Genomic DNA, 26,787 nt, shown 5'->3' with positions numbered 1-26,787 from the left:
GCCTCCAACAGGTGTTTGGGGGCCGCTCCTCCGAGCCCCTTGGAGGGCGGGGAGTGGAGGGAGTCGGGGGCCCAGGGCTGCTGGGAGAGGAGGCCTGGATGGGGGACTCCAGGATGGGGGGTGTGGGAACCCTGCCACGTGGGTGGTGCTTCTCTGCCTCGGGCTGGTCTGGTGGAGAGAATGACCTCACCTGCTTGGAAGAGGCCTCGTTGGTTGCTTGGATCTGGGGTCGGGGAGGGGTCCTCAGGGCGAGACGGAGAGGAGCTGGGGGGCTGAGAACGCCTCCCCCAGGCCTGGCAGTGGCCCAGCGTGGCTGCCTGTGGTCTGGCCCTGGAGCAGGGACAGACCTCCGCCAGGGCTGGCACCCACTCAGCGGCCTCTTCCAGGGAAAGTGAGAGGGGCTGACGTGGGGGCTGACCTCATGCCCAGCCCCCACCCTCCTCCTCCAGTGCTTCCCTGGGGGTTCACTGCTGCTAGTAGGCGGGACCTCCCCAGGGGAGGGGGGAGTCCCTCGGGGGAGGGGCGGTGACTAGAGGATGCAGCAGGCTGAACTGAGTGGGGGGTCCTGGGGTCCCCAGCCCGGGCCAGGGGTAGGAGGGGGAAGATGAAAAGGCCCCCCTTGCACCCCAGTACCACCTCTGCAGCCTCCAGGACACCCAAGGTTTCCCTCAGGAGGGTCAGGGTCGCCGTGGCAGGAGGCTTTCAGAAGGTCTGGAAATCAATCCAGAACAGATAGTCCTTGTGGTCAGGGTAGGAGGAGGCAGCTAGGACTTGGATAATCAGACGCTACCTGACTGGCCCACCCTGTGCGCCGAGCATGACGGCCTCTATTTCTTGAAAAGGCTGTCGGAGAGTCACGAGACAGAGGAGGAAAGTGAGGCCCAGCAGATGGCAGAAACTTGCCCGAGCTCCCCCAGCTGGAAAGGGCTGAGCCAGGATTCAAACCCAGGGTGTCAGAGTCCTGGCCCCACGCTGGGCGCAGCAGGTCAGCCCTTCTCAGACTCCAGTGAATGGGATCCTCGGAGACCTGCACAGAAATGCAGCTTCCAGCGGGCTTGTCCGAGGTGGGGCCACGACTCTGTGCGGCTGTTGTTCATTTGGCTGCACAGGGTCTTCCTTGAGGCACGCAGCATCCCTAGTTGCAACGTGTGGGATCTAGTTCCCTGACCAGGGATAGATCCTGGGCCGCCTGCATTGGGAGTGCGGAGTCTCAACCACTGGGCCGCCAGGGAAGTTCCAAGATTCTGTATTTCTTAGCTGCCAAGAGCTGTGGACGAGGCTGGTCTCACTTTACACTGTAATGTGGTGAAGTGCCCAGCACGGGCCTATTATTTTTATTATCCATGTAAAGTGCCTACTGCATGCTCTGTGCATAGTAGGTACACAACCAACAGTAGGTATCATTATCCTTGTGAAACATGATCATATAAAGGAAGAGTTTGGTGAATTCTAGAGCCCTGTGTGAATATACAATTGGAGCTAAAACGGACTTAGGATGGTCAAAGGGAAGGAGTCAAGGAAGACTTCATGGAAGAGGTGACATTTGAGCTGGGCCTTGGAGGACCAGAATTTCCCACGTAGCAGAGGAGGAAGGACGTTCTCAACAAAGGCAAGAGCCAGAGCAAAGGTGTCGTGCGGTGATCAGATGGGACCTTTAGCAGACCACTACGCCACGTGGCCAGAGGAAGGGAGGCAGCCTCGTCAGGGAGGTCAGCGGAGAAGGTGAAGTTGGGCAGGGCCGGCAGCGTGATTTGCAACATGAAAACGCAGGGCTCCTTCGAGGGGGTAGACGGGTGTGTGAGTGTGCTAGGGCGGCTGTAACATTCCCACAAACTGGGTGGCTTGAACAGTTTCCTCTCTCACAGTTCTGGAGGCTGGAAGTCCTAAATCAAGGGGTTGGCAAGCCTGAGCTCCCTCTCGAGGCTCCAGCGGAGGATCCGCCCCGCCTCCTCCAGCTTCTGGTGGCCCCAGGCATTCCTTGGCGTGTGGCTGCATCTGCCTTCACCTGGGTCTCCTCTCCTGTCCTCTGTGTGTCTCTTATAAGGACACTTGTCCTTGCTCTGCGGGCTCACTTGAAAACTCCCCAGATGAGCTCACCTCGAGATATCCCTAACTCAGTGACACCCGCGAAGATTCTTTTCCCAAATACGGACACAACTGCCCAGGTTCCAGGGATTCCGACGTGGACGTGTGTGTTCCTGGGTGTGGGGGGTGTGGGGGGGCACCATTAAACCCCTGCAGCGGGTGATGCCCCCTCTCCAAGGCGGTGGAGGGGGAGCAGAGCAGGTGGAGATGGAGGGCTGCCCTCATCTGCTCTTGGCCGGTGAGTCACTCGTCTTTGAACAGCCGTCCTCCTGGGGAACTGGGAGTGTTCCAGCTGGCCTTGTGGGGCTGGAGAGGTGGGGCCCGGTGAGTGGTGGGGCCGGAGAAAACCTGCTGACAGGTAGGGCCCCCCGGGCTTTGATTCATTGACCGTCTGGGCAGGAGCTGGACGGAGCCTCTTGGAATTGCAAGAATGCCTCACACATATTTTCCTCCCAGCCAGCGGTTTTGTTCTCAGCCAGCGGAGAGGGCCTGTCTGCTCAGCCTCTCATCCCCTCTCCCGTCTGCGGCTCCCCCCGCACGCCGCCCACCGCTCCCGCCGGGGACATCCTCTCCTCGCCGCCATCACTGAGGCTGGAGTGGGCAGGGCCTGACCGCGTCCTCATAATTGAAATATTTGGCCCCTGAAGCCTGGCCAGGGCAGGGCGGTGCTTCCCCCAAGTCAAAGCGACAGATTCAAGCTGGGCTGTGCTCGGGCCAGAGGGTGCACGGGAAGTGTCCTGGACACTGAGGCCGGGGGCCCCCGGGACCCGAGTAGCCTTGGAAGGAAGTGGGGAGAGAGGCTGGAGGCCCACGGACCCCCCCAAACGCCCGTCTTCATCACAACGTCTCCGTCCCACCCCGTCTCCTCACGCATACCTGGCATCACTCTGGCCTCACAGAATCCTCCAGGAGGAAGGAACTCATCTGATGTCCATTAGATGATGTAGGCATGTGATACATCAATAAAAATGTTTTTGGAAATTCTGGGGATGGGGGAGCTTCTGAGGCATGCTCAGCACTCTAGGGACCCAGAAGTTCACTCCCGGTGTCAGGCCAGGGCCATGGTCTGTAACTGTGTCATCCAGAACTCTCACTGAACCCCATCACTGGATTTGTAGTAGATACTGAGCCTTTGCTTTTGCAAAGACCAATGCAGAAACAGCCCCCAGGAATTCACTCGCTGCAGGTGGGACCCATCACATCACCCACTACCTCTGTGGGGCTCCAGGGAGGAAGCCCCTTCAGAACACAGTCCCAGGACAGGCTGTTTTCCTTGAGGCTCAAGAAAACCTCCTCGTTTCTAACGATGAGAATTGCATAATAGATCACATTTCCCTTTTTCCTTCAACTGCCAGGAATCTCAGAGCCAACTCTGAAACTCAGCCATGGTCATTATGTAGCCCCTTGTGATGGGAAACATGTATTTTCTTTGTCTCTGTGGACTTCGTTTTCTGTCTCTGTCTTCTCCCACGTTGATCCTCTTTATCAGTATTTTTATGACGTGCCTTCTGGTGTAAGATGCTCTCTCTGCTCTTTAGGACAAAGAGGACTATAAATAAGGAAATAAATATTAACTGTTTCCATCATGACGTTAATTTTATGGCTGAAAATGTGGTTGCTTAGCATGATAACATGTTCCTCTTAACGCCTAGTCTGAATTTAGGGCAGAGGTGACCGGGGAAAGCCTTTTTCTTTTTTTACTGCGGTAAAAGTCACAGAATATAAAACATACTATATTAACCATATTTAACTGTGCACTTCAGTGGCCCTGAGTCCATTCTCATCGCTGTGCAACTGCCACCATCTTCCGTCTGACCTGGGAAAGTCTTTCTTCCACCCCTAACCCTTGAGCTCCTTGGGTATATAGCCTGGCCTGTAGAGTCTTGACCAGGTGAGTGGACAGATGATGATCATAAGGATGAACAAATATAAAGAGCCTCTCTAAACAAGCTGTCTTCTCTGTCCCTTTGCCTCCTGGGGCCTCAGTTTCCCCATCTGTAAAATGGGCTTGTTATCTAGTCCCATCCTCAGAATGGTTGGGAGGATCTCCTGACAGGTAAGAAAATGCGCTGTAAACTGTGACGTGCAGGGCCATCACAGAGCCTGTGGGACTGCGCCCCCAGCAGCCTTGGGATGAGAGGAGCGGGTCTCTCCTGTTGACCTCCTGAGAGCCAGGATGGGAGAAAGCTCAGCTGGCAGCCAGGCTGCCCTGGCTCCTCTCTGGGCGGTCTCCTACAGGCCTGCAGCTCAGGGGAGCTTTGGAGGACCGATCCCCCGAAAGTTGCTTTGCCCTGAGCCCCCTGCTTCCTCAACCTGGCCCCCAGCCTGGGACTCAGCGTTATCACTCACTGCTGCCCTCCCTGGGGCGAGGACCCCCCTCTCCCCTGCAGAGATGGCACCAGGGTCTGAGCTGGGTTCTCTTTTCTCCATCTCCTCCCACGGATTCATCAGATCCATCGCAGCACCTCTAGCTCCTGGCCCACGGGTGCCTTTTGGCAGCCTGCAAGGTCGATAGAGAGACGATATTGCTCACTGTCCCTCTTGCAGTTTCACAGATAAGAGAGCTGAGCTCATGCGGGAGGTCACAGGACCGCACGCGCAGCAGCGGCACCACAAGGACCCGGGCCTCAGGGCACGGCCTTGCCAGCAGAGCAGGGGGCGGAGGTGGGTGCCTTCTTTCCGCCTCCACCAGCTGTTTCATCTTTTACGGGAGGGTCACCTATGACCAATTAACCACCTTTGGTTCCTCTGGCCAGAATGGGGCACGGCAGGGCAGAGAACAGAAAACCTGCCCTCTCCTGGGGTGAGAACTCCCCTCAGAGGTGAGGACACACCCCGGGGCCCAGCCCCCAAGACGGCACTGAGGGCCTGACACCCCTTCACCTCCCTCCTGTCTGGGCTCTGGCGTTCACTGAGTTTCTCTCTAGTAAAGGTTTCTTTCCAAAAGCTTCAACCTTGTCTCCCGCAAGAGAAGGAGAGCTGGGGGACGCTGAGGGCTGTGGCCTTCAGCCAATCCCCTAGCCCCTACCAGGACTTTTAGGAGGAAAACCCGCAAACGGCACGGGTTTGGGGTCTCCCAGGGGGCCCCGGCCTCTCCCTCCCAGCAGCACCCCTCCTTGTGGCCCTTGGAGACTCACGCTTGGCGTCTTGGTGTCACGGGCTCAGGAGGAGGGAGAGGTGGAGGAGGGGTAGGGCAGCCCTTCCTGGGCTTTAAGGTACACTCGCGTCACCTGGACTCTTTTTCAAGGGCAACTTTCAATTCAGCAAGAATCCGCCCCCTCCCCACCCAAATGTGCCAAATTGAAACCTGCCCTTTAACAAGGAGCGGAGACGAGGCCTTCGTGATCCCCGCCAGGCGAGGCCAGTGCGGCTGCGAGCCCAGGCCCTTCACTGTACATAGAGCAGCAGAGAGCAGAGGGTCTCGGCCAGCTGGGCAGCCGGGGCGTCTCCACCTTGCTCAGGGCCTTCTCTGTGCCATTTCCATCAGTGAGCATGCGCGCACACACGCGCGCGCACACACACACACACACACACACACTCACTGTCCCACTGGCCTAGGAGCACACACACACACACACACACACTCAGTCACTGTCCCACTGGCCTGGGAGCTTCCAGAGGCATGAACTGTATCCTACGCACCTTTGGAAATCTACAGGTGACCTGCCATTGACAAACATTCCTGAAAGAGCATGTAGATGGCTCTAGGAAAACTGCCCACACCCCTAAAGGAATCTCAGCTGGGGGAGCCCTGGACCCAAACCCCAGAGCAAAGGACCAAGAGACACTGGGGGCTTCTCCAGAGCCCCTAAATCTGTGGCCGTCCAGTTCCAGACTCTCTTGTTCCCCAAGGAAGGGGTCCCAGGTGGCTGGGAAGAAGGTTACAGGGAAAGGGGGTCCCCAGGTGAACAGGGGCGCCAGTGGGAGAGCCGGACAGGGCCTCCTGGCGACACCCACTTTGTCCTGACTGCGCCCACGATCTGCCCACCCTGCTCCCACCCACGCGGACACCCTGGCCCAGTGGAAGCACCTCCTCTTCCCGCCGGCCCGTCCAGCCCTGTCTCCCCACAAGAATACAATCCAGAAAGCTTGCCAAGAGCAGATTCTTTATTAATTTCTCTTTTTTTTTCTTTTAAAAAAAAAAGTATTCCTTCAGTATAAAAAATAAATATTTTAAATATGGACATTGAATAAATAAAAATAATCTGTCAGTATGAAACATTCCCACAGGGTACATTCATCAAAGAGGAATTTGTCCCCCAAGGCCAAGTCCTCTCCAGTAGAAAGGAGGGAGGGAAGCAGGGAAGGATGCGCAGAGCTCACCGTGTGGATGGGAGCGATGCCCAGGTACAGGGGCGGTGGGGGGGGGGGGGGGGGGGGGAGGTGGGGGGATCCAGAAGTGAAAGGCATCTGTACCATCTGAAGGGAAGCTAATTTCTTGCTTGGTTCTGGCCTCCAGCCCCACGCGCGATGTCTATTGTGGAGAGCCCCAAGGCAGAGCTGGACTTCTATCTGGGGGCACATCCCCAGGGAGGGGACAAGAAGAGGGGGACAAGGACAAGGAGGAGGAGAGACAAATAAATAGTGGTGCTTTCTCATTTTAAATTTCTTTTTTAAATAAATAAGGTCCCCAATACCGCTCTTTCAATCAACTGCAAAAAAAAAAAAAAAAAAAAAAAGACAGTCCCACCTGCTGCCCTCTCCTCCGCAGGCTGGGGTCGTGACCCAGGATACAGGTGCAGGTCAAAACCAGCAGATGAAACAAAGGAGGAAGTGGACAGCTTCCTGCCCTGCCAAGCTTTTCCCATACAAAGGCTCCAAAATTTCAGAGATGCTGTGCAAAGTGGGTGCCCATCTGCCAGACGGGGTCTGCAAAGAGCACTGAGGCTGGGGGAGCGGGTGAGAGGCAGAGCCGGGGCCGGGCCTGGGGAGGGGTGGGAGTGGGGTGAATTGCTGGTCCCCCGAGCCTCGGAGGCTGCCCAGGTGGGCCCAGCACCAGGAGTCTGTGTCCAGGGGTGATGAGATGATGGGAGGCCAGGCGGCCCCAAGCCTTCCGAGCCACGTTCATGGGATGAGCAGAGTGATGGGGGGGGACGGCAGGCTGAGATCCTGGACAAGGCTGGGGGTGACCCTCGTTAAGACGGTGTCGGAAAGCACATAACCCATCGTGGTCTGCTCTGCCACCCGCCGCAAAAGTCTTGCCAATGGGACGGGCCGTCCCGATGGGCACTGGGCACAAGTAAAGTGCTTAGAGGTGACAGAGAGGTGCAAAGTGAGTGCAAAAGTACCATAATCGCGCTGGCTGAACGGCAAGGCTCGCCGCCCCGCTCAGGGTTTGAGAAGAAGCCAGAACCCTGATCTTAGCAGCAGCCCCAGCTCCCAGACCGGAGGGCATTGATCGGAGCGCCTGGCCCCGGCACAAAGGAACAGGATCCGGTTCCCTGCCTGGGAACCCAGACATGGGTGGGGGGTTTGGGGGAGGTGGGGCAGGAGGGACCACAGCTTCCTGGTCTGCGTCCCGGGGCCTCCTCGTCCTCCTCCCCGGAGCAGGGGCCTCCTCCCCAGGGCCGCCCCGGCTTCCCGAGACGCAGCCAGGCCCGCTTGCCCTCTGCGGGTGTTCAGGCCACCGGAGAAGGCGCCTCCCACTGGGTGCTGGTCAGGACTGTTCTGGGGCCCCTGGACTGCTGGTCTAGAGGCGCCCGGGGCAAAAGAAACAGCGGCAGCTTGCCTTGCCCAGGGCTTTGTCTCCGCCGTGAAGGTCTCCTCCAGCAGCACAGTCCCAGGGGCACCGAGAACGCAGTGTTGATTGAGTCCCTTGGAGCCAAGGAACATGACGGCCCCCAGAGCCGGTCACAGTTGCAGTGGGGGTTGGCGTCAGGTCCCCTGCCCCCACCCAGACTGACCAGTGCTCTCAGCTCCTAACCCTTCTCTGAGCTTCACCCGTAAGGCTCACCGTACCTTGTAACATCTTTGACTTCCAGACCAGGTCCTGCGAAGGCCTGGCCCCCAGCTCCCATAGGAGGAGCCATCATATTATTTCCGTTGGAGAAAGGGGAGCAGGGAAAGGGGGGTGAGGGGGTGAACTTTTGCCATTTGAAGCACCAATAAGTTAATATAAATAGGGCATCAAAATAAATAGACAATCATGCTGAGTCAGGCACATGGCACTCTCGGCTCTCAGGCTTCTGAGACCCTGACCTCAACTCCCACCGTCCCCCTGCTCCAGGGACCAGCGACGGATGGCCTCTGGTGCCCCCGGCGTACCTCTGTGTGACCTCACGGGGCCTCGGTGGGCCTCAGACGGGAGCTGCCACTCTGACCTACTCCATCCGCACACCCTCGCCCACAAGACTCTGGATCCCCTCAGAACCTCCTCACCTGACTTTGCAACCTGCCCGCCCCCACACACCGTGCCTCCAGGTCCAGCCCCTAGACCCCGTGGCCAGTGAGGATGGCAGGACAGACTTTGGGCTCAAGGAAGGGGAGCCCGTCAAGACTTTCAAGGGCCTCTCTTCCTTCCCCGGCCTACATGTGGCCTCTCTCTGCCTCCCCGAGAGCCTGGAGGGCTATGTGGCCTCCTTCTGGAACCTTCCACCTGAGAGCTGTAGGCCTGAACTCCCCAGTCTCGCCCAAGCAAGGCAGCATCTCAAACCACAGCTCCCGTTCTAGACTTCCAACTCGCCATACCTGCAGGAGCCAAGGGTCCTTCCGGATCCCAGCCCCTCCGGGCTGCCTGAGCTCCAACCAGACCTTTCAAGGTCAGCCAAGGCACTGATGGTGGTCATTCTGCTGGGGGGTCGCAGGTTAGTGCCCCCGACCCCTGCTGTCTCGCCCCGTGGTCAAGGTCACCAGAGACAACTTTCGGGGTTTGCTCTCAAAGACCCTGGCCGAGGGGATGAGTCAGGGGCCAAAATCCAGCCCGACACTGCGTGCCCGGCTGTAGTCTCCCAGAAGAAGGGGCGCCTTCCTTTCTAGTTGGCACCACATATAGGTTCTGCCTCTGGGAGTTCTGGCTCTGCTCGGCTTCGTGGCGGCCCACCCTGGAGGGGAGTGGACCAGCCAGGAACCCCCTCAGGGGTCTGCCAGCGGCCCCCACTCAGGTCTGGCAGTGCTCTGGGCCACGGCTGCAGTTGGAGAGTCCCCTACTATCTAAGACCTCCCGTCTAGAAGGCCTGGGCCAGCACGGCGATGACCTGCTTGTACTTCCCCAGGAGCTGACAGCCCAGCTTCTTCTTCTGGAAGACGTCCTTGCCCGAGGTGTCGGGGCCGTAGGTCACGTCCACGTGGCTCACGTGGTACTTGCTGCACAAGCGGCAGAGCACGTTGCTGAGAAGACCCCGCAGGACGTCAGCCGTGGTGTTCAGCTTGCTGTGCAGGCCGTGGGCGTAGGGGTTGAGGACCTTCTGGTCCCGCGTGATGTTGCCCAGGGAGGCGCCCAGGTACGCTATGATGCGGTACAGCTCCACCAGCCGGGCCTTCTCCGTGCCGTTGGCGTGGAAGGGCGGGAAGTCAGTCACGTTGGGGCTGCACAGCTTGTCCAGGTTGTTGGGGAAGGGCTCCCCCTGGGCCGTGTACTGAGGAGCAGAGGGGCAGAGGGGTGGTGAAGTGGGAGGCAGGGACGGCTGCTCCAGCCCTGCTGCCCAGCCTGTGGTCAGCCCTTGGGCGTCAGTGCCGCCCCCCAACAATACACACACACACACACACACACACAGGGGCTTGAGAACCCAATCACTTGCCCTGCAGGCATCTCGGGACTGTCCCGAGAGCCAGAAGTAGCAGTGGGCGTGAATGCACTTGCTAAAGCATCCAGCCTCTATCCCACGCAAGGAGGTACCCTCCTCATCACCCGCATCAGGACCACAAGGGAGAGGGGGGAAACACCCAGTCTCACCTCCAGCCGTGTGCACCACACACACTTGCCCTTTCACCCACCGCATTCACCCTCTTCCTGGGCGGCTCCGCACCCCGTCACCCACAGCCCGCCGTCTCTTTCAACAGCACCTCCCCAGTCCCTTCCGCTGCCTCCCTCTCTGTCGTCTGCCTCCCTCCACCAGGTGGACAAATCCCAATGCTACAAGTGCCAGCCCTGCCTGCCACCTCTTCTCCAGGCGCCTCTGCCCCCCCCACCCATCTACCTTGGCACCCGGGGAAAGAGGCTGGGCCTCGGCTGCGGGATGGGGAGGAAGCTGGGGGGATCTGGGTGCAGTGGAACAAAACCATACACCCTTCCCTTCTCTGACCAGCCGCACCAGCCCAGGTCCCTGCTTGCAGGCCCCAGCCCTCCCTGCCTTGTTCCTCGGCACCCTGAGGGGGAGACTTACATAGAGGATAAAGAGGCTGTTGGCACTGCTGTTGAGTTGTCCCAGCTGGTTTCTGATCTGGTTCATGAGGTTGCTGGGACAGGGATGGCGGGTGGCACAGGTGGCGTTGACCGGGGTGATGGGAAGGGGGCTCCCGGCCCCGTGTTTCCAGTGGAGAACCAGCAGCAGGGGCACGACTCCTGCAGACAAGCGGTGGGGAGCCATGAGCAGGGGTTGGGGAGCTGGGCAGCGGGCAAGCGGCTTAGGGGAGAGGCTGCGACTCTGGTCCTGCAGGGACGTTCCCCTCTCAGGCTCCAGCTCTCTCTTCTCCAGACCTGGCGGTTTCTGATTTTCGCAATGTCCCTGCATCTACCTCCCCAGATCGCTAAATCTCCCTGTTTATCACTCCCTGCTGTCTCCTGAGGGGACCAAGGGGGACAGGACATGAGCTGTTCCTATCAGCTGAGAACCGGATTCAGAGTGATACCAACCCTCCAGGCCTCTGCCAGGAGGGGACGATGCCCCAGGTCTCAAGAAAAAGATCCTTAACTCCCCAGGAAGGTCCAGATTCCTAAGTGTTACTTCATGCTCCTGTCTCATAGAGCGGGCTCCCACCAGGCCCACGGGGAGTGGGAATTTCTGCTGACCCTCATCTCCCAAACTTGTCTTGGTGATGTGGGCTCACTGGGCCTTTTTCCCCCTGATCCTGTCACCTTCCCCCAGCTTCTCTGTGGTCCTCCTCCTCCAGATGTGGCCAGTCCCCTATCTGGAACCCTGGACTCCACCCCAGGGCTGCAACTCTGCCCCCTTCTCCAGCGCCAGGGCATCCTTCAGAACCTCCCTTCCTGGCTCCTTGCTGCTCCTGGCCTCCGAGCTCCACCCCCCACCCCCCACACTCTTGTTCACTGGTCCTCGTCCCAGGTTGCGGGTTAGGACAAGGAGAATCCTGGGGTTCCACAGACGCCCTCAGAGCCTTCGAGAGGGAGAGGGAATGGTGCAACCAGGAAAGAAAAAAAGGGAAAAGGTTGCAGGCAGCCAGGTGGGCGGGGGAGGGAGGAAAGTGAAAGGTGAGAGGGAGAGGGGAGAGCTGTCCAGGCCTGTCCAGGAGCGCCCCTCCCCACCGGGGGAGGGCAGGGGGGCCATGCTTGCCACCCACCCCTCTCTGTGTTCCAAATGACCCTGCAGCAAGGGCTGGGGTCGGGGACCTGTGAGAGTTGGAGAAGCGAGGAGACTGGAGGAAGGGGAGGCGCTCTGGAGCCCGTTCCTTGGCTGGGACAGTGCAGCCTCGACTTCACTTCTGGGTCCCCTGTGCCTCCCAGCATCTCCAGGCAGGGCTCAGGCCCCAGGATGGCTGGCGGAGGGGCGGGGGGTGCCCCACACCCCGGGCTCACCTAGCACAGACCACAGCTTTCCCGGCTCTAGCAGATGGAGGCGGCACCTGCTCCCGTCCCGGGCCGGAGTTTGCGAGCTGCTCCGGCGGCCGGCGCCCCTCCCAGGGAGCAGCCGGGGACGCGGTTGGAAAAGAAAGCGGAAAGAAAGAAAAAGAAAGAAAGAAAAGAGGGAGGGTGAATCCCGGAGAAAGCTGAGCAGGAAGAGCAGCGGCGAGAGTGGCAGGAGCGAGGAGGAGGAGGAGGAAGGCAGCGGCGCCCCCTGCCTGGCCCGCCAACCTGCGGGGCCCCGGGCGGGCTGGGCACGAGGTGCGGGGACCATGTGCCCGCGCTCGCCCCCGGCGGCGGCCGCCACCCGGCGCCTCCGGCGGCCCGGGCTCTCGGCTGCGCGGGCGCCCCAAGTGTCCGTGTGTCTGCGGCGGGTGGGTGTCCCGCTCGCGATTGCCAGGGGCCCCAAGTTTGCCGCGGTGCCCGCGGCCGGGGCTCCCTGCGGAAGCCAGCCCGGGGCGGGGGGCGGGTGGATTTACCTGCCGCCAAGACCTTCATTATGGGCTGCACTCCAGAGGGCCTTGAAGGAGACCTTAGATGCCGGCAGTTTTCAGAGGTTCATGCTCAAATGGGGAATTTGCCTGATTTATATACTGGAGCCTCTGTTGTAAGACAGAGAGAGAAACAGCTATATTTAGCAGGGATCCCCGGTCCAGGAAGTTGTTTGAGGTGCATCATAGGAAATTATGAATGGAAGAAAGTGAGAGTGGAGGGGGGGGGCAGTGAGGGGGGAGGGTGGGGAGAGCAGACTTTTTCCCTCTTCTAAGAATTTGATTGATAAAATTATAATGAACTCTTCAACAAAACACCCTGCGGTTTTCCTGAGCGGCTTGCCCTGGGAGTTGTTTGAAGATGGGGGGGGAGGGTCCCCGAGTCATCAGGGTCCCCCCTCCCCCGGGGAAGTGGGCACCCCAGACAACCCTGACTCACCTGGGTTTGGGGAGGTGGCTTGAAACTAGGCAAGGAGATGGGAGCTGACACCTGCAGCGCCCTGGTCAAGGGGTTTGGAGGGGGCAGTGGGGAGGAGGCAGGCTGGGGCTCGGCTGAGAAGGAGGTTCCAGGAAGAGGGGCTGGGGCCCTGACGTGGACTTTAGACGGCAATAAAGCGAAACCGAACGTGGGCCCTGGAAGCCACCACAGGGATGGCCTCCTCCATCCTGCCCGCTGCCACCGGGCAAAGCGGGCTCCCAAGAGGACAGGTTGCCCAGGGTCCCACACGGTCAAGCCTCCTGAGCGCCATCAGCAAGCCGGCACTGCTGACCGCCGGTGGGGCCCAGGAGGGGCTGGCAAGATGAAAGCTGAGGGGCTGCTGTGACTGCCTTCTCTGGGGAGATCCTGGGGAGGAGCTTCGGGGAAAGTGTGGTGCGTCTGGCGTGTGCCTGATCTCTCGGCTCCCTTCCAGGGAGGGTGGTCCTGCATTTCCATGTGGAAAGGACATTTGAAGCAGAGACTTAGCCAACTGAACCTGGGCTTGCTCCTTGGGATGCGGAGAGATGGTTGGGGAGAACAGAAGCGGCTTGGAGGGCCCTTGGGGCTCAGAGCAGGGTGATGGCCCCCTAAAGGCACTTCCGGAGCCTCTTAGGCAGAGTCACAGATTCTGGTGTCTTTGGCGGCAGGTAGGTTCGGAAATGAATGAGGGGCAGGAAGGAATGGTGAGGACTAGGGAGAATGAGCTTGGCAACCCCTCCCATTAAAAAGCATTCAAAAAAGAAAAAACAGAGGTGGGGGAGTGCCAGCCAGGCACATATCTGGGGCCACACTGCCCCTAAAATTGCCAGGGGCACCCCCATCCCAGGAGATTCTCCTGCCCCTGGGATCCACCATAGCCCTCCCACCTGACCCTGAGCAGCAAGCGAGCAGGGCGGGAGAGTTGGTTCTCCAAGGCCGGGGAACCCTGCAGCCTTTCCTTGGCTTCCAGTTCCCTCAACCATCCCCCCCAACCCCCGCCCGGTGCCCCCAGCTCCCGCCTCTTGCCACATCCCGGACCTGCCCAGCCACGCGTTCCTTCCTCCCGCTTCGTGCCAGGACGAGCCCTCCTGCGGCTGCCATGCCCCCTCCCCTCACACACGCCCTGCCCTCTCCAGGCTGCTTCCTCCCTCTCCCTCTCCCAGCAGGGCCTGGATGTGGGGCTGATAAAACTGCCCATCACAGCGGGCACTTCCCAGCGTGGGGGAGGAGGCCGGCAGGGCCCACACTGGCCTTCCTTCCCCTCCCTGTCCGCTCTGCACCTCGTGTCTTCCCTGGGGGCCGCAGGAGGCCCCACCTGGCATTTAACCCCACTCCAACACCTGCTTTGGGGTGTATGTACACCCCAGGACATCCCAGGTCACCTCCCTCTCATCAGCCCCCCCACCCCGAGTCTCTCCTGCACAGGGGCCTGACCACTCAGGATCACATGCACCCCCGACATCTCCCTGTCATCTGACTCCACCTGACTCTTTGGACGGGGACCCCCAAATGCATTTGAGGCCCCCATCTCTGGATCCTCTGGTTCCCCGAGTCTCTCACTAGGTGCCCTGAATCTCCCTCCTGTCCCGCTGCCTTCTGGGCCCAGTCCCTCCAATCTCCTTCCCAGCGGACTCTGGCTGCCCAGACCACCCCCTCTCAGCCCTATAAAACAACCCCCCCCCGAACGCCATGTCATCTCAGCCCCACCCCGCGGGAAACAGGAAATGGGGCCGAGTCTGCAAGACACTTCACCACCACCCCCTGTGCCCTGACGGGCCCCCTCCCCTGCCTCAGTTTCCCCTCTCACGGTACCTGACTTGGTCCGTGCTCCCCAAGTGTTCCGGACCCCTTGGCACCCCAGGCCCAGCCTCCCTCTCCTGTCCATGTCCGGCCACCACCCGCGCCGGGCCTCTCGGGGACAAAGGCCGAGCAGGGTCTCGGAGCCGCCTGCAACGTGGCCGCGGTCCCTGGGAATCTGCGGCCCAGGCCGCGCTCCAGGCCGGCTTCGGTCTCCTGGAGTTTGTTTTCTTCCCTCCCTCTCCACGCTGCTGTGTGTGTGTGCTTCCCCCCCACCCCAACTTCCTCACGGAAGGCAGCCTCCCTTCTTGGCCGCCTGCTCCCAGGGTCGTGACCCCAGGCCCCACCCTGGAGTGGCAGCCCCAGCCAGGCCCCTTCCAGCTGTGACTTCATCCCCAGCCTGTCCTGCTCCTGCACCACTGGGCCTGCTGGGGATCTGATCGGCCTCGGGTGAGGGGGACACTCAGGCCTACACGGCCGGTGCCAGGGGGTGCTCCTCTGGGCGGCTGTGCCATCCACCTGCTCATCTCCTTTCTCCAGGAACCAAGTCCAGGGCCGGCCTGGGGCCTCCCCGGGCCCCTCAGAGCAATTTCTCTCCCACTCGTTTTAGCCACCAGCCCCTCCTTTTCTGTTGATTCTCACTCACCAGCCACAAGCCTTAGAATGTCACATGTCTTATTTTTCCGACGGGGAAACTGAGGCTCAGAGAGGTGAAGGCACTTGCCCAGAGCAGCACAGAGAGTTAACAATAGAACCGGGCCTGGGCCCCCAGCCTCTGGCCCGAAAGAGGGCCACATCGATGCTGGCAGCCCCTCACACTGAGAGGGGAATCAGGAGTGGTAGGCTGCGCTCAGGCCGCTTCTTCTAGGAAGGCTTCCCTGGCCTCTCACAGCCCAGACCAGCTGAATCTGCTTCATCCTGCCCATTCTCCTTTCAAGTGGGAACAAGACTCATTCCTCGCTGTTTGAGTGCTTGGATAGGGTCTGATCCTCCATTTGGACTCTTCAAGGCACCTGGCTTGGGGTTACATCAGAGTAGATGCTAAGTATTTTTTAAAAGCATTTGAGTTTCCAAAAGCTATCTGTGCCAAGTCTCTTGTGCTGAAAAGAAACATGAAGTCTGTGGGTTGGAAGCATGGACTTCAGCCTCAGTCACACTCGGGTTAGAGGTTTGGCTCTGCCAGTGTTGAGTTTAGAGACTTTGAGGAAGTGACCACATCCTGGCCTCAGTTTATTCATCTGTAAAATGGGTACAATGGCATCTATGCTGTGGGTTTGCTCTGTAGGCTCAGGCTCATCGCAGGTCTGGCCACCCAGCAAGCCCCTTTACCTGTCAGCATCATTCCTCCTTATTGCCTCCCTGTTCTTGTCCCCATTATACAGATGAGGAAACTCAGGCATGCTCCAGGGCTAAAGGGGGAATGCGGGACAGGAGAGGAGCCTGTTCATTCTCTCCTGATGGATAACAGAAGCAAAACAACCTTGAGCCTCCAGCTTCCGGGATGCCCCAAGAAGATCAGATGGGTTGTTGGGCAAGGGGTGGCATGGCGGTGGGCTCTCTCTCCCTATAGCCCATCCTGGCCCCTGACCACCCCCTTCCCAGGCCTGAGCTGAAGAAACAGCAGCTGACCCGGCCTCACCACCCCCAGGAGCTGATTCACCCCCCGGCCCCATCCGAGAAGGAAGGAGACATAGCTCAGCTCAGAGGGGCTTGAATCACCAGCCGCCCCCTGCAGAGCCCTGGCGGGGCGGGGGGGTGGGGAGTTGCGGGGGTGGGGGACAGCACCCTGCCTGTCTGTCTCTTTCCTGGGCCCCGGGGCATTCAGGGGAGAGGGCAACGTGGCAGTGGCCATTGGCAGGGGGTGGCAGGGAGGTACCCTTGCAGCCGGGCATCCTGTGTGGGCAGCCAGCAGCAGTTACTCACCAGGTAAGCAGCTTGCTGGGCATCGGGGAATTCCCCGAGACTAGTGACCCAGAAACGGAGTCCTGCGGGCAACCCCCACCGCCGGGCCAGCCCCCCCTCCCTTCCCATGTCTCTTCCCTGTCCCCAGCTCAGATCTCAGTTCTCTGAAACTCAGCAGCTGCTGGCACCATCAGCTCACGCCCCGCTCCTCGCCTTGACGCTCCCACCTGGGAAATGAGCACAGGGCAGTCAGATAGGCCCAGGGGAGGAAGCCGGGGGTCAGAGGGAGTGACCCGGGACCAGGGCTGGTGAGGGGCAGCCAGAGGAGACAGGAGAAGCCCAGGAATTCCTGGCACAGCCCTGGCAGTTGGGTTTCCTGTCCCCAAAGGCAAAAGTACCTCGTTATTTGGCACTTGAGAAAGGAGGACGTATTGGTAACTACACCTGAGGGGCCGCCCACTTCCACCGTCCACAGGCTCTCACGTAAGCTCTCGTGTACTTTCCTGTGGCTTCTGGCTCAGTTTTGCAAGTCACCTTGGGCCCTCCGCGGCCCCGGGTGGTTCTGGTACCCATGGTAAGGGTGTGGCTTAGAGCCAGGCAAGCTTGCATTTGAACCCTGTCCATGCTGCAGGTCACTGTGTGACCTGAGGTGACTGCCTTTCTCTGAGTCTCCCTCCATTCCCCACTGGGAGTGGGAATGCTGTAATACTGGGCTCATGGGTCGGTCAGGGGGATATTAAGTGGGAAACACACAGCGCCTGCCACGTGGCAGCTTTTCTCACCAGAGCTCCGCAGTGGACACAGGAGGGGTTCAAACCCCAGCCTGAGTCAGGGGCTTGGATTGTGCTTGGGTTCGGGGATCAGTGTACCACCTGTGGTCTGAGAGTTAAGCCAAGGAGGGCTCGTGGGACCTCTCAGTACACAGAGCGTGGCGTGGATCCTTGGGGGAACAGGCAACCTCCCAGAGCCTCCGCGGGGGGACAGGAATACTTCCCGCCTTGGGGATAAGCGGTACTTCCCTTCCAGCTGTCTTTGGGGCACTTGAGGTCCAGTGCCAGGGCCTCTAGTCTGCTCTTCTCACCCTCATCCCATCAAATCTCGGTCAGGGGCCAGCCACATACCCTCGGGAGCCGAGCAGGAGCTAGAAACCACCCTGGTCTCCTGCCAACTGCCCCCAGCATCACCCTGACATTTCCTGACTGGTTCTGCGTCAGGAATCACCCCCCTGGAGGTGAATCAGAGTGACTGCATTTTTTTTTTCCTTCAATTCTGATAGAAATTGCAGCCCACAGAGCTCTGATCATCAGTGGGGTCAGAGCCTTGCCTCCGGGGTCCATGCCAAGTTGCACGGGGCCTAACTGAACTTGGGGCCCTGTCCTCCTTGCCTCCATCTAGAGAATGGGTGTCTCTCCTCCCAGATTGTTCTTGCATCAGCCCTTCATGGACGTGGTATGCTAGCCTCTGCAAGCACTTTGGCCTCCCCCGGGTTCTCCCTGAGTTTCAAACTAGCTTGAGACCATCACAGGCAGAGAGAAAGAGCAGTATTTTCCCACTGTAGATCTCTGCCTCTTAGTAGATGACGGATTAAATCTACAAAGTTGGCGCCAGCACTTTCAAAAGAAAATGGAATAACGAAATCACTGGGCATGCCCAGAGCAAGGGCAAGCGCTGCTCTGTGAAACTTCTTTTTTTCCGTTGCCTGTATGTGTCATCGTGTGCATCACCTCTGGCTGTAAGGTGCAATGTGTTTCTAACTGTGGGTCGCAGTCAAAAACGTTTGCAAGCCGCTGGTATCGATGATGAAAGCCAGGCCCTGAGGAGCTGAGGAGTGACTTGCCCGTGGTCAAGTGTCACTAGGCAGCTGGCAGCATGGGGCCCCGGACTTAGTCCTCCGCAGCAGTCCCTTGAGGACCAGGAGTGGCAGGAGGTGCCGCAGGTAGGGTGGGGCTGGGCGGGTGTTCAAGGTGGGGTGGGGAGGTGGAGGCCTGGCATCACCAGTGCCGGTGCGGAGACAAAGGCCCTCTCCTCTCACCGTTCATTCCCTTCCGCAGCCTCAGATCCCCGGGCTTGCTGCCCTGCCCGGGTGGGGCCCCGGAACAGTCACAGGCCCCTCCTTGTCAGCCGCAGAGCCCTTCATCCTTTGCTGCGGGCAGCGGGAGGGGAACGCGGCCGGGGTCCGAGTCCAGGGCAGCCCTCAGGGGCTACCGTCAGCCCTCAAACAGTAAAGAATCTGCCTGCCATGCAGGAGGCCAGGGTTTGAACCCTGGGTCGGGAGGATCCCCTGGAGAAGGAAATGACGACCCACTCCAGTACTCTTGCCTGGAGAATCCCATGGGCAGAGGAGCCTGGCGGGCTACGGTCGATGGGGTCATAAAGAGTCGGATAGGGTGGCCCCCAGCCCCAGAGGCCCAGCCTGTGTCTGGGAGCCCTGCCGGGCTCCCCGTGGGTCTGTGTCTCCCGGCCTGGGTGGGCATTCGCAGGCAGGTGTGTGTCTGTGTGTGTGGTGAGGCCCCTTGTGCGTCTGCACGTCTGCGTCGGGCTGCGTCTGGCCCTGTGTGTGTGAGGGAGGCTGGGAGGGAGCCGGGGTGGACCCACCACCCACCCCTGGCTGAGCCCCTGTGTGATTCCGCTTGTGTGTGTGTCGCCGTGTGCCCGGAGCCTGTATGAGTCTGTGCGTGGCAGGGGTCTCTGGACACCAGTGGGGCGGCCTGACGCAGAGTGCGTGCGCGTGCCCCTGAGTGCGTCTCCAGCGCCCCGGCTCCGCACCCGCAAGCCCCCGCCCCTGGGAACCGTGCGGCGGCCTCGCGTCACGTCACGGGGCCACCGGCAGCTGTTTCCTCCCCACCCCGCCCCAGCGCCGCCCCCCTGCCCTGGCCACCCTGACTCTTGGCTCAGGGACAAAGCTGAGGTCAGAGCTGAGCTGACAGCTTCCTTCTCCCACTGGATTTTCCAAAAGAGAGAGAGACCACAGCTCGGCTCCTATTAAATAATCGCGGGGCCGAGGTTGGGGGTTGGGGTGGGGTCGGGGGTGGGGGGGTGAGGATGTTTCACTCAATGATTTCCTGAACTCGGAGGCCATAAACAGGACAGGAAGCAGTCCCGCAGACCCACTTGGCCTGAAACCAGCCGCCCTGAGGTGGAGCCCAGCCTCCCTCCCCCAGCCGAGCTCCAGCTCCCTGGGCCACCCTGACCCGACCCCAGAGATGATGTCAGGGAAGCGGCCGGGCCTTCTCCCCGAACCGTCCCTGGGCGCCTGTGGGGACTGAGGAAGTGTCCAGAGGATGGTGGGTGGGAGGTGATGTGAGACTCCGGCCGGGTGATAAGATGGAAAGAGCAGAGAAGCCCAGCCCCAGCGGGCGGGGAGGACGGAGGGGACGAGTCCCAGCTGGGGCCGAACTGCTCTCCTGGAGAGAGAAGAGGAGATGCGCTCCCTGAAGTCAGGGGAGGTGGGACGGGACCAGGTAGGGGAGGGCCAGGCCGCCTCCTGCATCCTCCGGGAACTGCCAGACAGCACCGTCCCCTACCCTGACCCCCGCCCTTGGGCTACTCTAGCTCTGCTTCCTCCGCTCTCTGGGGCCCGTGGCTGGCCCAGTGCAGACCCCACAGGCCTTCGTGAGCATCCATCCCACTGCCTCCCCCAAGCAAGCAAAGCGCCCACAAGACTCTCCGGTTATCTGCAGCCTGGATCCCTATTCCCACGGGAGACCTTTGAACCCTGGTTTTACATACATGGAAACTGAGGCTCAGAGAGGCGAACGATTTGCCTGAGGTCATCCAGGGTGTGATGGAGACAGCTCTCCACCCCAAGACCCCCACAACCTCCCTCCCACTGGAGCAGGAGGCCAGCTGTGGTCCAGGGCTCATGGGCAACAAGGGGCCAGGGGGTCCCCAGGATGAGTCTCAGCCCCACCCCCACCCTGGGGAGCCCCTCCTTCTGTCTGAACCGGCGGCTCAGCTGCTTATCAGCTGCAGGACTCCATGACACAATCCTGCTCTGATCTCCTGCCCAACCGGGCCTCCTCCACCCCCGCCCCGCCCCAGACCCTGTTTCCGCTTCCTCCCTTTCTGGGTGGGACCAAGCCTGCCCCGGGATCACAGTGAACTGTCTACAGAGCCAGAATCCTACAAGCCCCTCCCTCGGTGGCTGTGGTCTCCCCAGAGTCCACTCTGGCCAGCAGGGTGACAGCAGGAGACCCTCTGAAGGAAGATGGTGGCCTGTAGATCCCCAGCCTTAGGGTCCCCTCCAAGAGCCCACCTGCCTCCTAAAGCGCCGTTAGCCTGGGGAGCTTAAAGACCGTCCTGGCTTCCTCTTCCTCTGCGCCCTGACTTGGAAAAGGTTGGAACGATGAGGCTGCAGGGGTGTGAGGTCGGTGGTCTCTGCGATCAGCCAGGCCGAAAGTGTAGTCCTAGCTCGGCCACTCATGACCTCAGACAGGTGACCTCATTGCTCAGACCCCAGTTCCAAGAGCAAACGGACAAAGTAGGACAAAGTGAAGTCGCTCAGTCGTGTCTGACTCTTTGCGACCCCATGGACTGTAGCCTACCAGGCTCCTCTGTCCACTGGGTTTTCCAAGCATAAATCGGGACAATTGTCAACCTGTGAGGTTAGCAATTACCCTCTGGAAAACCCAGGCAGGCACCAAAGACAGGCCTGAGTGACTGACATTATTATCTGAGCTGTTAAAGGTGCTTCCCAGGTGGCGCTAGTGGTAAAGAATCCACTGCCAATTCAGGAGACATAAGGGTTGCATCCCAGGATTGGGAAGATCCCCTGCAGGAGGGTCTGGCAACCCACTCCAGTATTCTTGCCTGGAGAATCCCATGGACAGAGGAGTCTGGCGGGCTACAGTCCAGGGGGTCACGAAGAGTTGAACACAACTAAAGCGACTTAGCATGCATGAGTTAAGACGTCACAGGTGGGACCCAGAGAGGGGAAGTGACTTTTTCAAGGCCACACAGCAAGTTAGTGACGCATCCCCAACAGCCAGGTGAGCTGCTTGCTTCCCTCGGGCCCCAGACAAGGAGTCCAGAAGCCTGGGTTTTAGTCCTGATTAGCTGTGAGGGTTCCAGAAAGAAGGTTTCAGGAGTCTCAGTTTCCCCATCTGTAAAACCAGCCTAAGAAGAAGGCCATCGGTCTCCAAGGAGCTGGAAAGGCTCTCTGAGGCGTGGACTACAAGGTGGGGTGGTGGAGGGTAGAGAAAGCCTCCCAGGAGTCCTGCAAAGCTGGGCCCAGCGTAAGGGCCAAGTCCCCAGCTCACCGCCCCGAGGTCTCCAGCACTCAGTGGCTGAGCTCAGCTCCAAGCCGCGGGCTGCAGCGCCCCCCACTGACCAGTGGGCAGCAGGCACCGTGGCCGAGGCACCATCAGTCCCAGGTCCGCCTGACTGGGTCAGTACCTCCCCGAGGGCTGGGCAGGGCGGGATTTGGGGATTGAGGAAGTGGGCAGAGATGCGGGGGACTGGGAACAGAGGGTAGGCCGAAGAGGCCGTCAGCCCCGGCGTGGGAGGTGGCAGGTTGGGGGCGGGGGGGTGGGGGGCTCCTGGAGGGGCGCGCGCCCTGCTGAGCACCTGGGGTCGGGGCGCGGGCCACAAGGGGGCGCCAAAGACCACATGCAGCTTGGGGGAGGGGGCTTCTGTGCCTCCCTGCAGCTGGAGCTCAGGGGGTGAGGAGGGGAGGTGGCAGGGAGGGGAGGTGGGAGACTGCTGTCCCTTCCCACCCACCTCAGGCCCAGGACCACCTACCCGTACCCAGGACCGTCCGTACCCAGGATGGGCCCCGGGGACAGTGTCCCCACCCCCCAGCCACCACCCCTGCAAGCCTCTTCCCAGTCCTGGGGAACTGCTGATGGCAAAATTGGGGTCCAGCCCCTTGTCCAATTATTTATGCCAAGGGGCCCTCCCCACATGATGCCAAGCTCTGTGCAGACTACTTTTCTCCTTCCACCCCTATGTGGCCCCAGGATCTGGGGCCCCCACACCACAGTTAAGCCCATCTTACAGAGTGAGCAAAGCACACAGAGGTCGAGTCCTCTCTGGGTCAAGGTCAAAAGCACAGCGGCCATGACCTTGACAGACCACACACCCCACAGCCTCCCATCAGAGACTTCACTTTAGCAAAGATTCTCTCTCTTCTCCCCAAAACAGAGGCAGGCAGGGGGCCACCCCGTGACCCACCGCAGCCCCTTCTGGGAGGGACAGGGACTCTCTGCCTGCCAGGTCTCCATCCCAAGGGAAGCTAGGCCATCATGAGCTCAGACCCCTTCCCTGTTCTGGGGAAAAGGGAACTTGAGGGTCCTTTGGGAATCCAGGAATCCACACCCCCCCCTCCAGAGGGGTGACCCCTTCGGAATGACACAAAGCCAGGGTCCCAGCCTCCCCATCCAGTGCTCTCTCCTCTGCCCTTTAACCCCGCCATGATCTTTAACCCCCCAGGTGTCTGCATGAATAGCACTTTCACATCTGGTCCAAACTCTACCTCCCTGGGCTGAGAGAGCTGTGCGGGCATGTCTTACCATGCCCATTATGCAGATGGGGAGACTGAGGCCTGGAGAGCCAGGTGGGCCACCAGGTACCCCGACACACAAGGGGACGGGTGATGTCTACTTGCGCTGAGGATAAATTGGGGGAAGCCTACCGTGGTTCAGGGCACGCTGGACCCTTGGCTGTCTGGCGGGGCACTGGCTGGGTCTTCAGTGGGGTACCATCGACGTGGGGCTGGGCCTTCTGCTGCTTCCCTCGCCTGCTGAACCTTCTCTGGAGACGTCTCCTCACTCCGCCCCCGACTTGACTTCCCGTCCAGGGCCGGGTGGCCCGGAGGCTCCCCCCACTTCCACCCCACCCCACTCCCCCCACCCCCAGCTGAAGGGCTGGGGGCCACGGGGGCCGGGCGGCCCAGGTTCCTGGACAGACTGCCCCTGACACAGGTGGGCCAGGCTCTTCAGGCCCGCTGAGGAGAGAAGAGCGGCCAGGGCTGGGGAGGGGGCGTCCCTGTGCCCGGGCGGCCCCTGCCCTGTGCTGCGTGGCGAGGCCGCCGGGGCCTGACTCACAGCTGACTGGGCCGCGCCCAGCCTGCCAGGGTGATCCAGGCCGGCATAAGGCGATGACTGGGCAGCCCTCCACATGACCGGCCGGGGTCGGCCTTAGGTGTTTTGACTCAGACCTGCCACAGGCCGTGTGCACCAGGGCCGTGTCCCCTGGTCCCCATCGCTGGAGGAGTCACAGGGCTGCAGCCAGCCCCCAACCCCGGACACGGTGCCCCTTGAGCCACCTCTCCCTGCCCCAGCACCCACCTCGGCGCCCCGGCCCGCCTGGCCCGCCTTCCTCCATGGGCAAGGGGCCCCACCTGCCCAACCCCACCCGCTCCCGAGAACTTCGCCCCTCCCCGAGCCGGCAGAGCCCAGCCCTCGGGCCGCCCCAGGAAGCCGGCAGCTGCGCCGGCGGAGCCGGGGGCCTCCCCACTCTGACCATGGACTGTGACCCTTTCCTCGGCATGGAAAAGGCGTTCTGTGGGCACTCCGGGTCCCAGGCCTGGCGTGCGCAGTGGGGAGAGGCGGGCGGGGAGCGGGGGGCCACAGGGACAGAAAGAGGAGGAGAGCTACAAAGAAAGAAAAGCAGCGAGGAAAAGGGAAAAAGAGGGAGAGAAAAGAAAGGAGACGTGGCTCGGGCACCTGCCTAATGATAGCCCCGCAGGCCCCGTGTTCCACTGTCTTGGGGAAAACCTCTGGCCCACCTGGGAGGCAGCCTGGTAACGGAGTCTACCAAGCTGCCGGGGACGCCGGGGCTCAGCCGGAGGGTGCACGGAGCCCGGGGCGGGGGCGTGGGGTCACTCTGCTGACCCTTCACATCCTCTCCCATCCCTCGAGAGGGATGGACGCGTCGCGGCAGAGATGGCGGGCGGCGAGGGCATGCAGGCGCAAGGCCCAGCTCTGCCCCGAGCACACAGGGAGTCTTTTCTGGAGGCAGACTAAGTGCCGGGCCCCCTTGCTGCCGTTTCCCAGGGAACTTTTCATCCGTGTTTGTGTGTGTGTGTGTGTGTGTGTGTGTGAGCGACGTGCAGGGTCGACTGAGGGGCTGTGACCGTCACCCTGAAAAGCTTAAGACAAGAAAGAAAACCCAGCTCCGGTCGATTCCAGCAGCAGAGCTGCCAGAGGCCCCTCTCTCTCCCTGACCCTGGGCCAGCTGGCCTGTGGATGGCGGCCCCGTCACACGAGCCGCCACCGTGGGGAGCTTGCGCTGTGTGCAGGCCCGCGGGGCGCGGGGAGTCCACGCAGGCTGAGGTGCAAAAGCTTTCCTAGAGCGGCTGCCCCAAACCCCAGCCTCACACAGCTGTGGCTGCAGGGAGCGGGGAGGGGAGCTGAGAGGGCTTCTCCTGACTCCAGGCGCAGATGACAGAAATGACCCTCAGGCCGAGGCTGCGGGAGGTGCGCTGGGCTGCTGGAGCGTCCGTGAGGGCACGTGGGGTGAGGTGCAGGCCTGGGGCTGAGTGCGGCCTCGAGGCATCCACGGGGCACCCGGCCGACGTTCTGGCAGCCGGGTCTGCAGCTCTGGGACCGAGCTGGAGATGGTGCAGCTTGGGGCCTCCTCGGGAGACAGCATCATGGAGGTGACACGTCCTCCCTGACAGACCCCCAAGGCCCCCACCCCAGCATCTGGGGGCTCCCTGATCTGCTTCCTGCCGGGTGGGTGCCAGGCAGGGCGGAGAGCCACCACCCTGGGCTTGCCAGCTCCCTTGCCAGCTCTTCCTCGCCCAGAACCTCTTCGGCCCTCTCCACAGGCAGCTACAGAGCCGGATCCCCTTCCGCTCAGGGAGACCGCGGGTGCCTGGCTCTCCGGATCTGCCCACCTTCCACCCACAGCTTCCCAGCAGCCCGATCCGAGGAAAGACCACCCCCACCAGCACCACCACGCTTGAGCAGGGCCGCAAAGAGCGAGGCCGGCCGTCTGCCGTCGAGGGCACCTGGGGAGCACCAGTCTAGGCTGGGCTCCCTGCCCGGCTCCTCATTGGGCTCCTGCTGCGTGCTGGGACCGGGCAGAGAAGACAGAGGTGGACTCTGTCCTCGGAGGCTCCAGGCTAGCAGGGAGGCAGACAGGCAGTGCAAATGCCACACGAGCTGAGGCCCCCGCCGCCCCGTTGGACACTTTTGAGAAAAGTTACCATGTTGCTGGACCCAGCCAAGGATGAGCTAACCAGAAGGAGCACAGCACTGCAGACAGAAGAGCACCGGCAGGGGCCTTGTGGGGGGAGGTCCACTGGGATCCAAAAGTGGCTGGTATGGCAGGAAGCCCAAGAGCAAGAGGGAGCCCCAGTGGGGCCAGTAGGCAGGGGGCGGGGGGCAGGTAACGGAGAGCCTTTACTAAGTACTTTGTAAACAGCCTGGGATACAGAGGGTGCGCCCTGGCTGCGAGTAAGAGACCTGGAGTTCTAGCCCTAGCCCTGCACTAACTTGTTCTGTGACCTTGAGCAAGAGGCTGTCCCCCTCTGGGCCCTTTTGATAAATCAGCAATACCCTCACTCACTACACCGATTCTTGAATGCTCAGAGCATTTTTTGCCCCGGCCCTTTCCGCCACCTAGAGGCTCCACCCCTCCTCCTGTGCGTCATTTAGGCTGCAGAGTGGACATCACCTCTTCCAGGTGCCCCACTGACCACTCGCATCTCCAGACTCTCACTCTCTGTTTCATCACTGCTTTGTTTTTGCCAAGCTCAAGCTCGCACTGCAACCTCAGGTGCTCCTGTCCGTTCTTTTGCTTGTCTGTCATCTGTCTGACCCCTCTTCTGGGAGCTCTGTGCCCCGGGGGACTCGTGAGCTTGTCAGCAGAGTTACAGAGGTTGAAAGGTGATGGGAGGATGCTCCCGCCCTGACGTCCAATGGACCGGAATTCGAAATGTGCCTGCCCCCAGGAAATTGGCTCTGAGGACCTGGGCAGGTCACTCAAACTCTCTGAGCCTCAGTCTTCTCATCAGCAAAGTGGGTCATAGTGGGTGGAGTTCTCTTCCACCCCATGTTAAGTCTTGTTCCCACCAGAAATGGGCGTGGCCAGGGACTGATCTAGGTCAAGTTCATCTAATTCTGTGAGCCCTTCCTTTGTAGCTGCCGCTTCGCATGTCACTGATCTATAGATGACCTTCCGGGGGTGAGGCCCTGAGCATCGGGGGCAACCAGGTGGAATCCCTACCCGACCTGGGGCCCTTCAGGAAACAGTTTCAAGCACCTACCAGGTTGTAGGCCATATCTGAGACAAGATCTATTATTATCTTGTCTGTTTCACACAACACACCAGGGGCTTCCCTGGTGGCTCAGATGATAAAGAAACTGCCTGCA

The 26,787-nt window shown here is 60.7% G+C and overlaps 1 protein-coding gene across 2 annotated transcripts; it reads right to left on the bottom strand.

Annotated features, from left to right (window-relative positions):
• Positions 1-1,384: 1,384 nt before the first annotated feature.
• On the bottom strand, positions 1,385-16,141 carry LIF (LIF interleukin 6 family cytokine). 2 transcript variants are annotated; one of them, XM_044929844.2, is made up of 6 exons: positions 15,213-16,141; positions 12,301-12,423; positions 10,407-10,585; positions 5,223-9,659; positions 4,435-4,585; positions 1,385-3,634 (listed from the first exon to the last, which is right to left on the bottom strand). In XM_044929844.2, the coding sequence occupies exons 2-4, from the start codon at positions 12,317-12,319 to the stop codon at positions 9,249-9,251; spliced, it is 609 nt and encodes a 202-aa protein (XP_044785779.1). In that variant the 5' UTR covers positions 12,320-12,423; positions 15,213-16,141; the 3' UTR covers positions 1,385-3,634; positions 4,435-4,585; positions 5,223-9,248. The 2 variants fall into 2 exon arrangements, with proteins under 2 accessions (XP_044785779.1, NP_001277854.1); NM_001290925.1 differs by lacking the exons at positions 1,385-3,634; positions 4,435-4,585; positions 15,213-16,141 and having other exon boundaries at positions 9,249-9,659; positions 12,301-12,319.
• Between the last annotated feature and the right edge of the window lie 10,646 nt (positions 16,142-26,787).

The sequence above is a fragment of the Bubalus bubalis genome, chromosome 17 (genome assembly GCF_019923935.1).
Source record: "Bubalus bubalis isolate 160015118507 breed Murrah chromosome 17, NDDB_SH_1, whole genome shotgun sequence".
In the NCBI taxonomy this organism is placed as follows: Eukaryota; Metazoa; Chordata; class Mammalia; order Artiodactyla; family Bovidae; genus Bubalus; species Bubalus bubalis.
This window is presented reverse-complemented; position numbering and strand designations above follow the sequence as displayed.

Excerpts from the sequence above, each read along its gene's own strand:
- LIF (XM_044929844.2), bottom strand. Across the intron at positions 9,660-10,406 it reads ACAGCCTCTTTATCCTCTAT|TACACGGCCCAGGGGGAGCC; the intron begins GTAAGTCTCCCC and ends TCTGCTCCTCAG.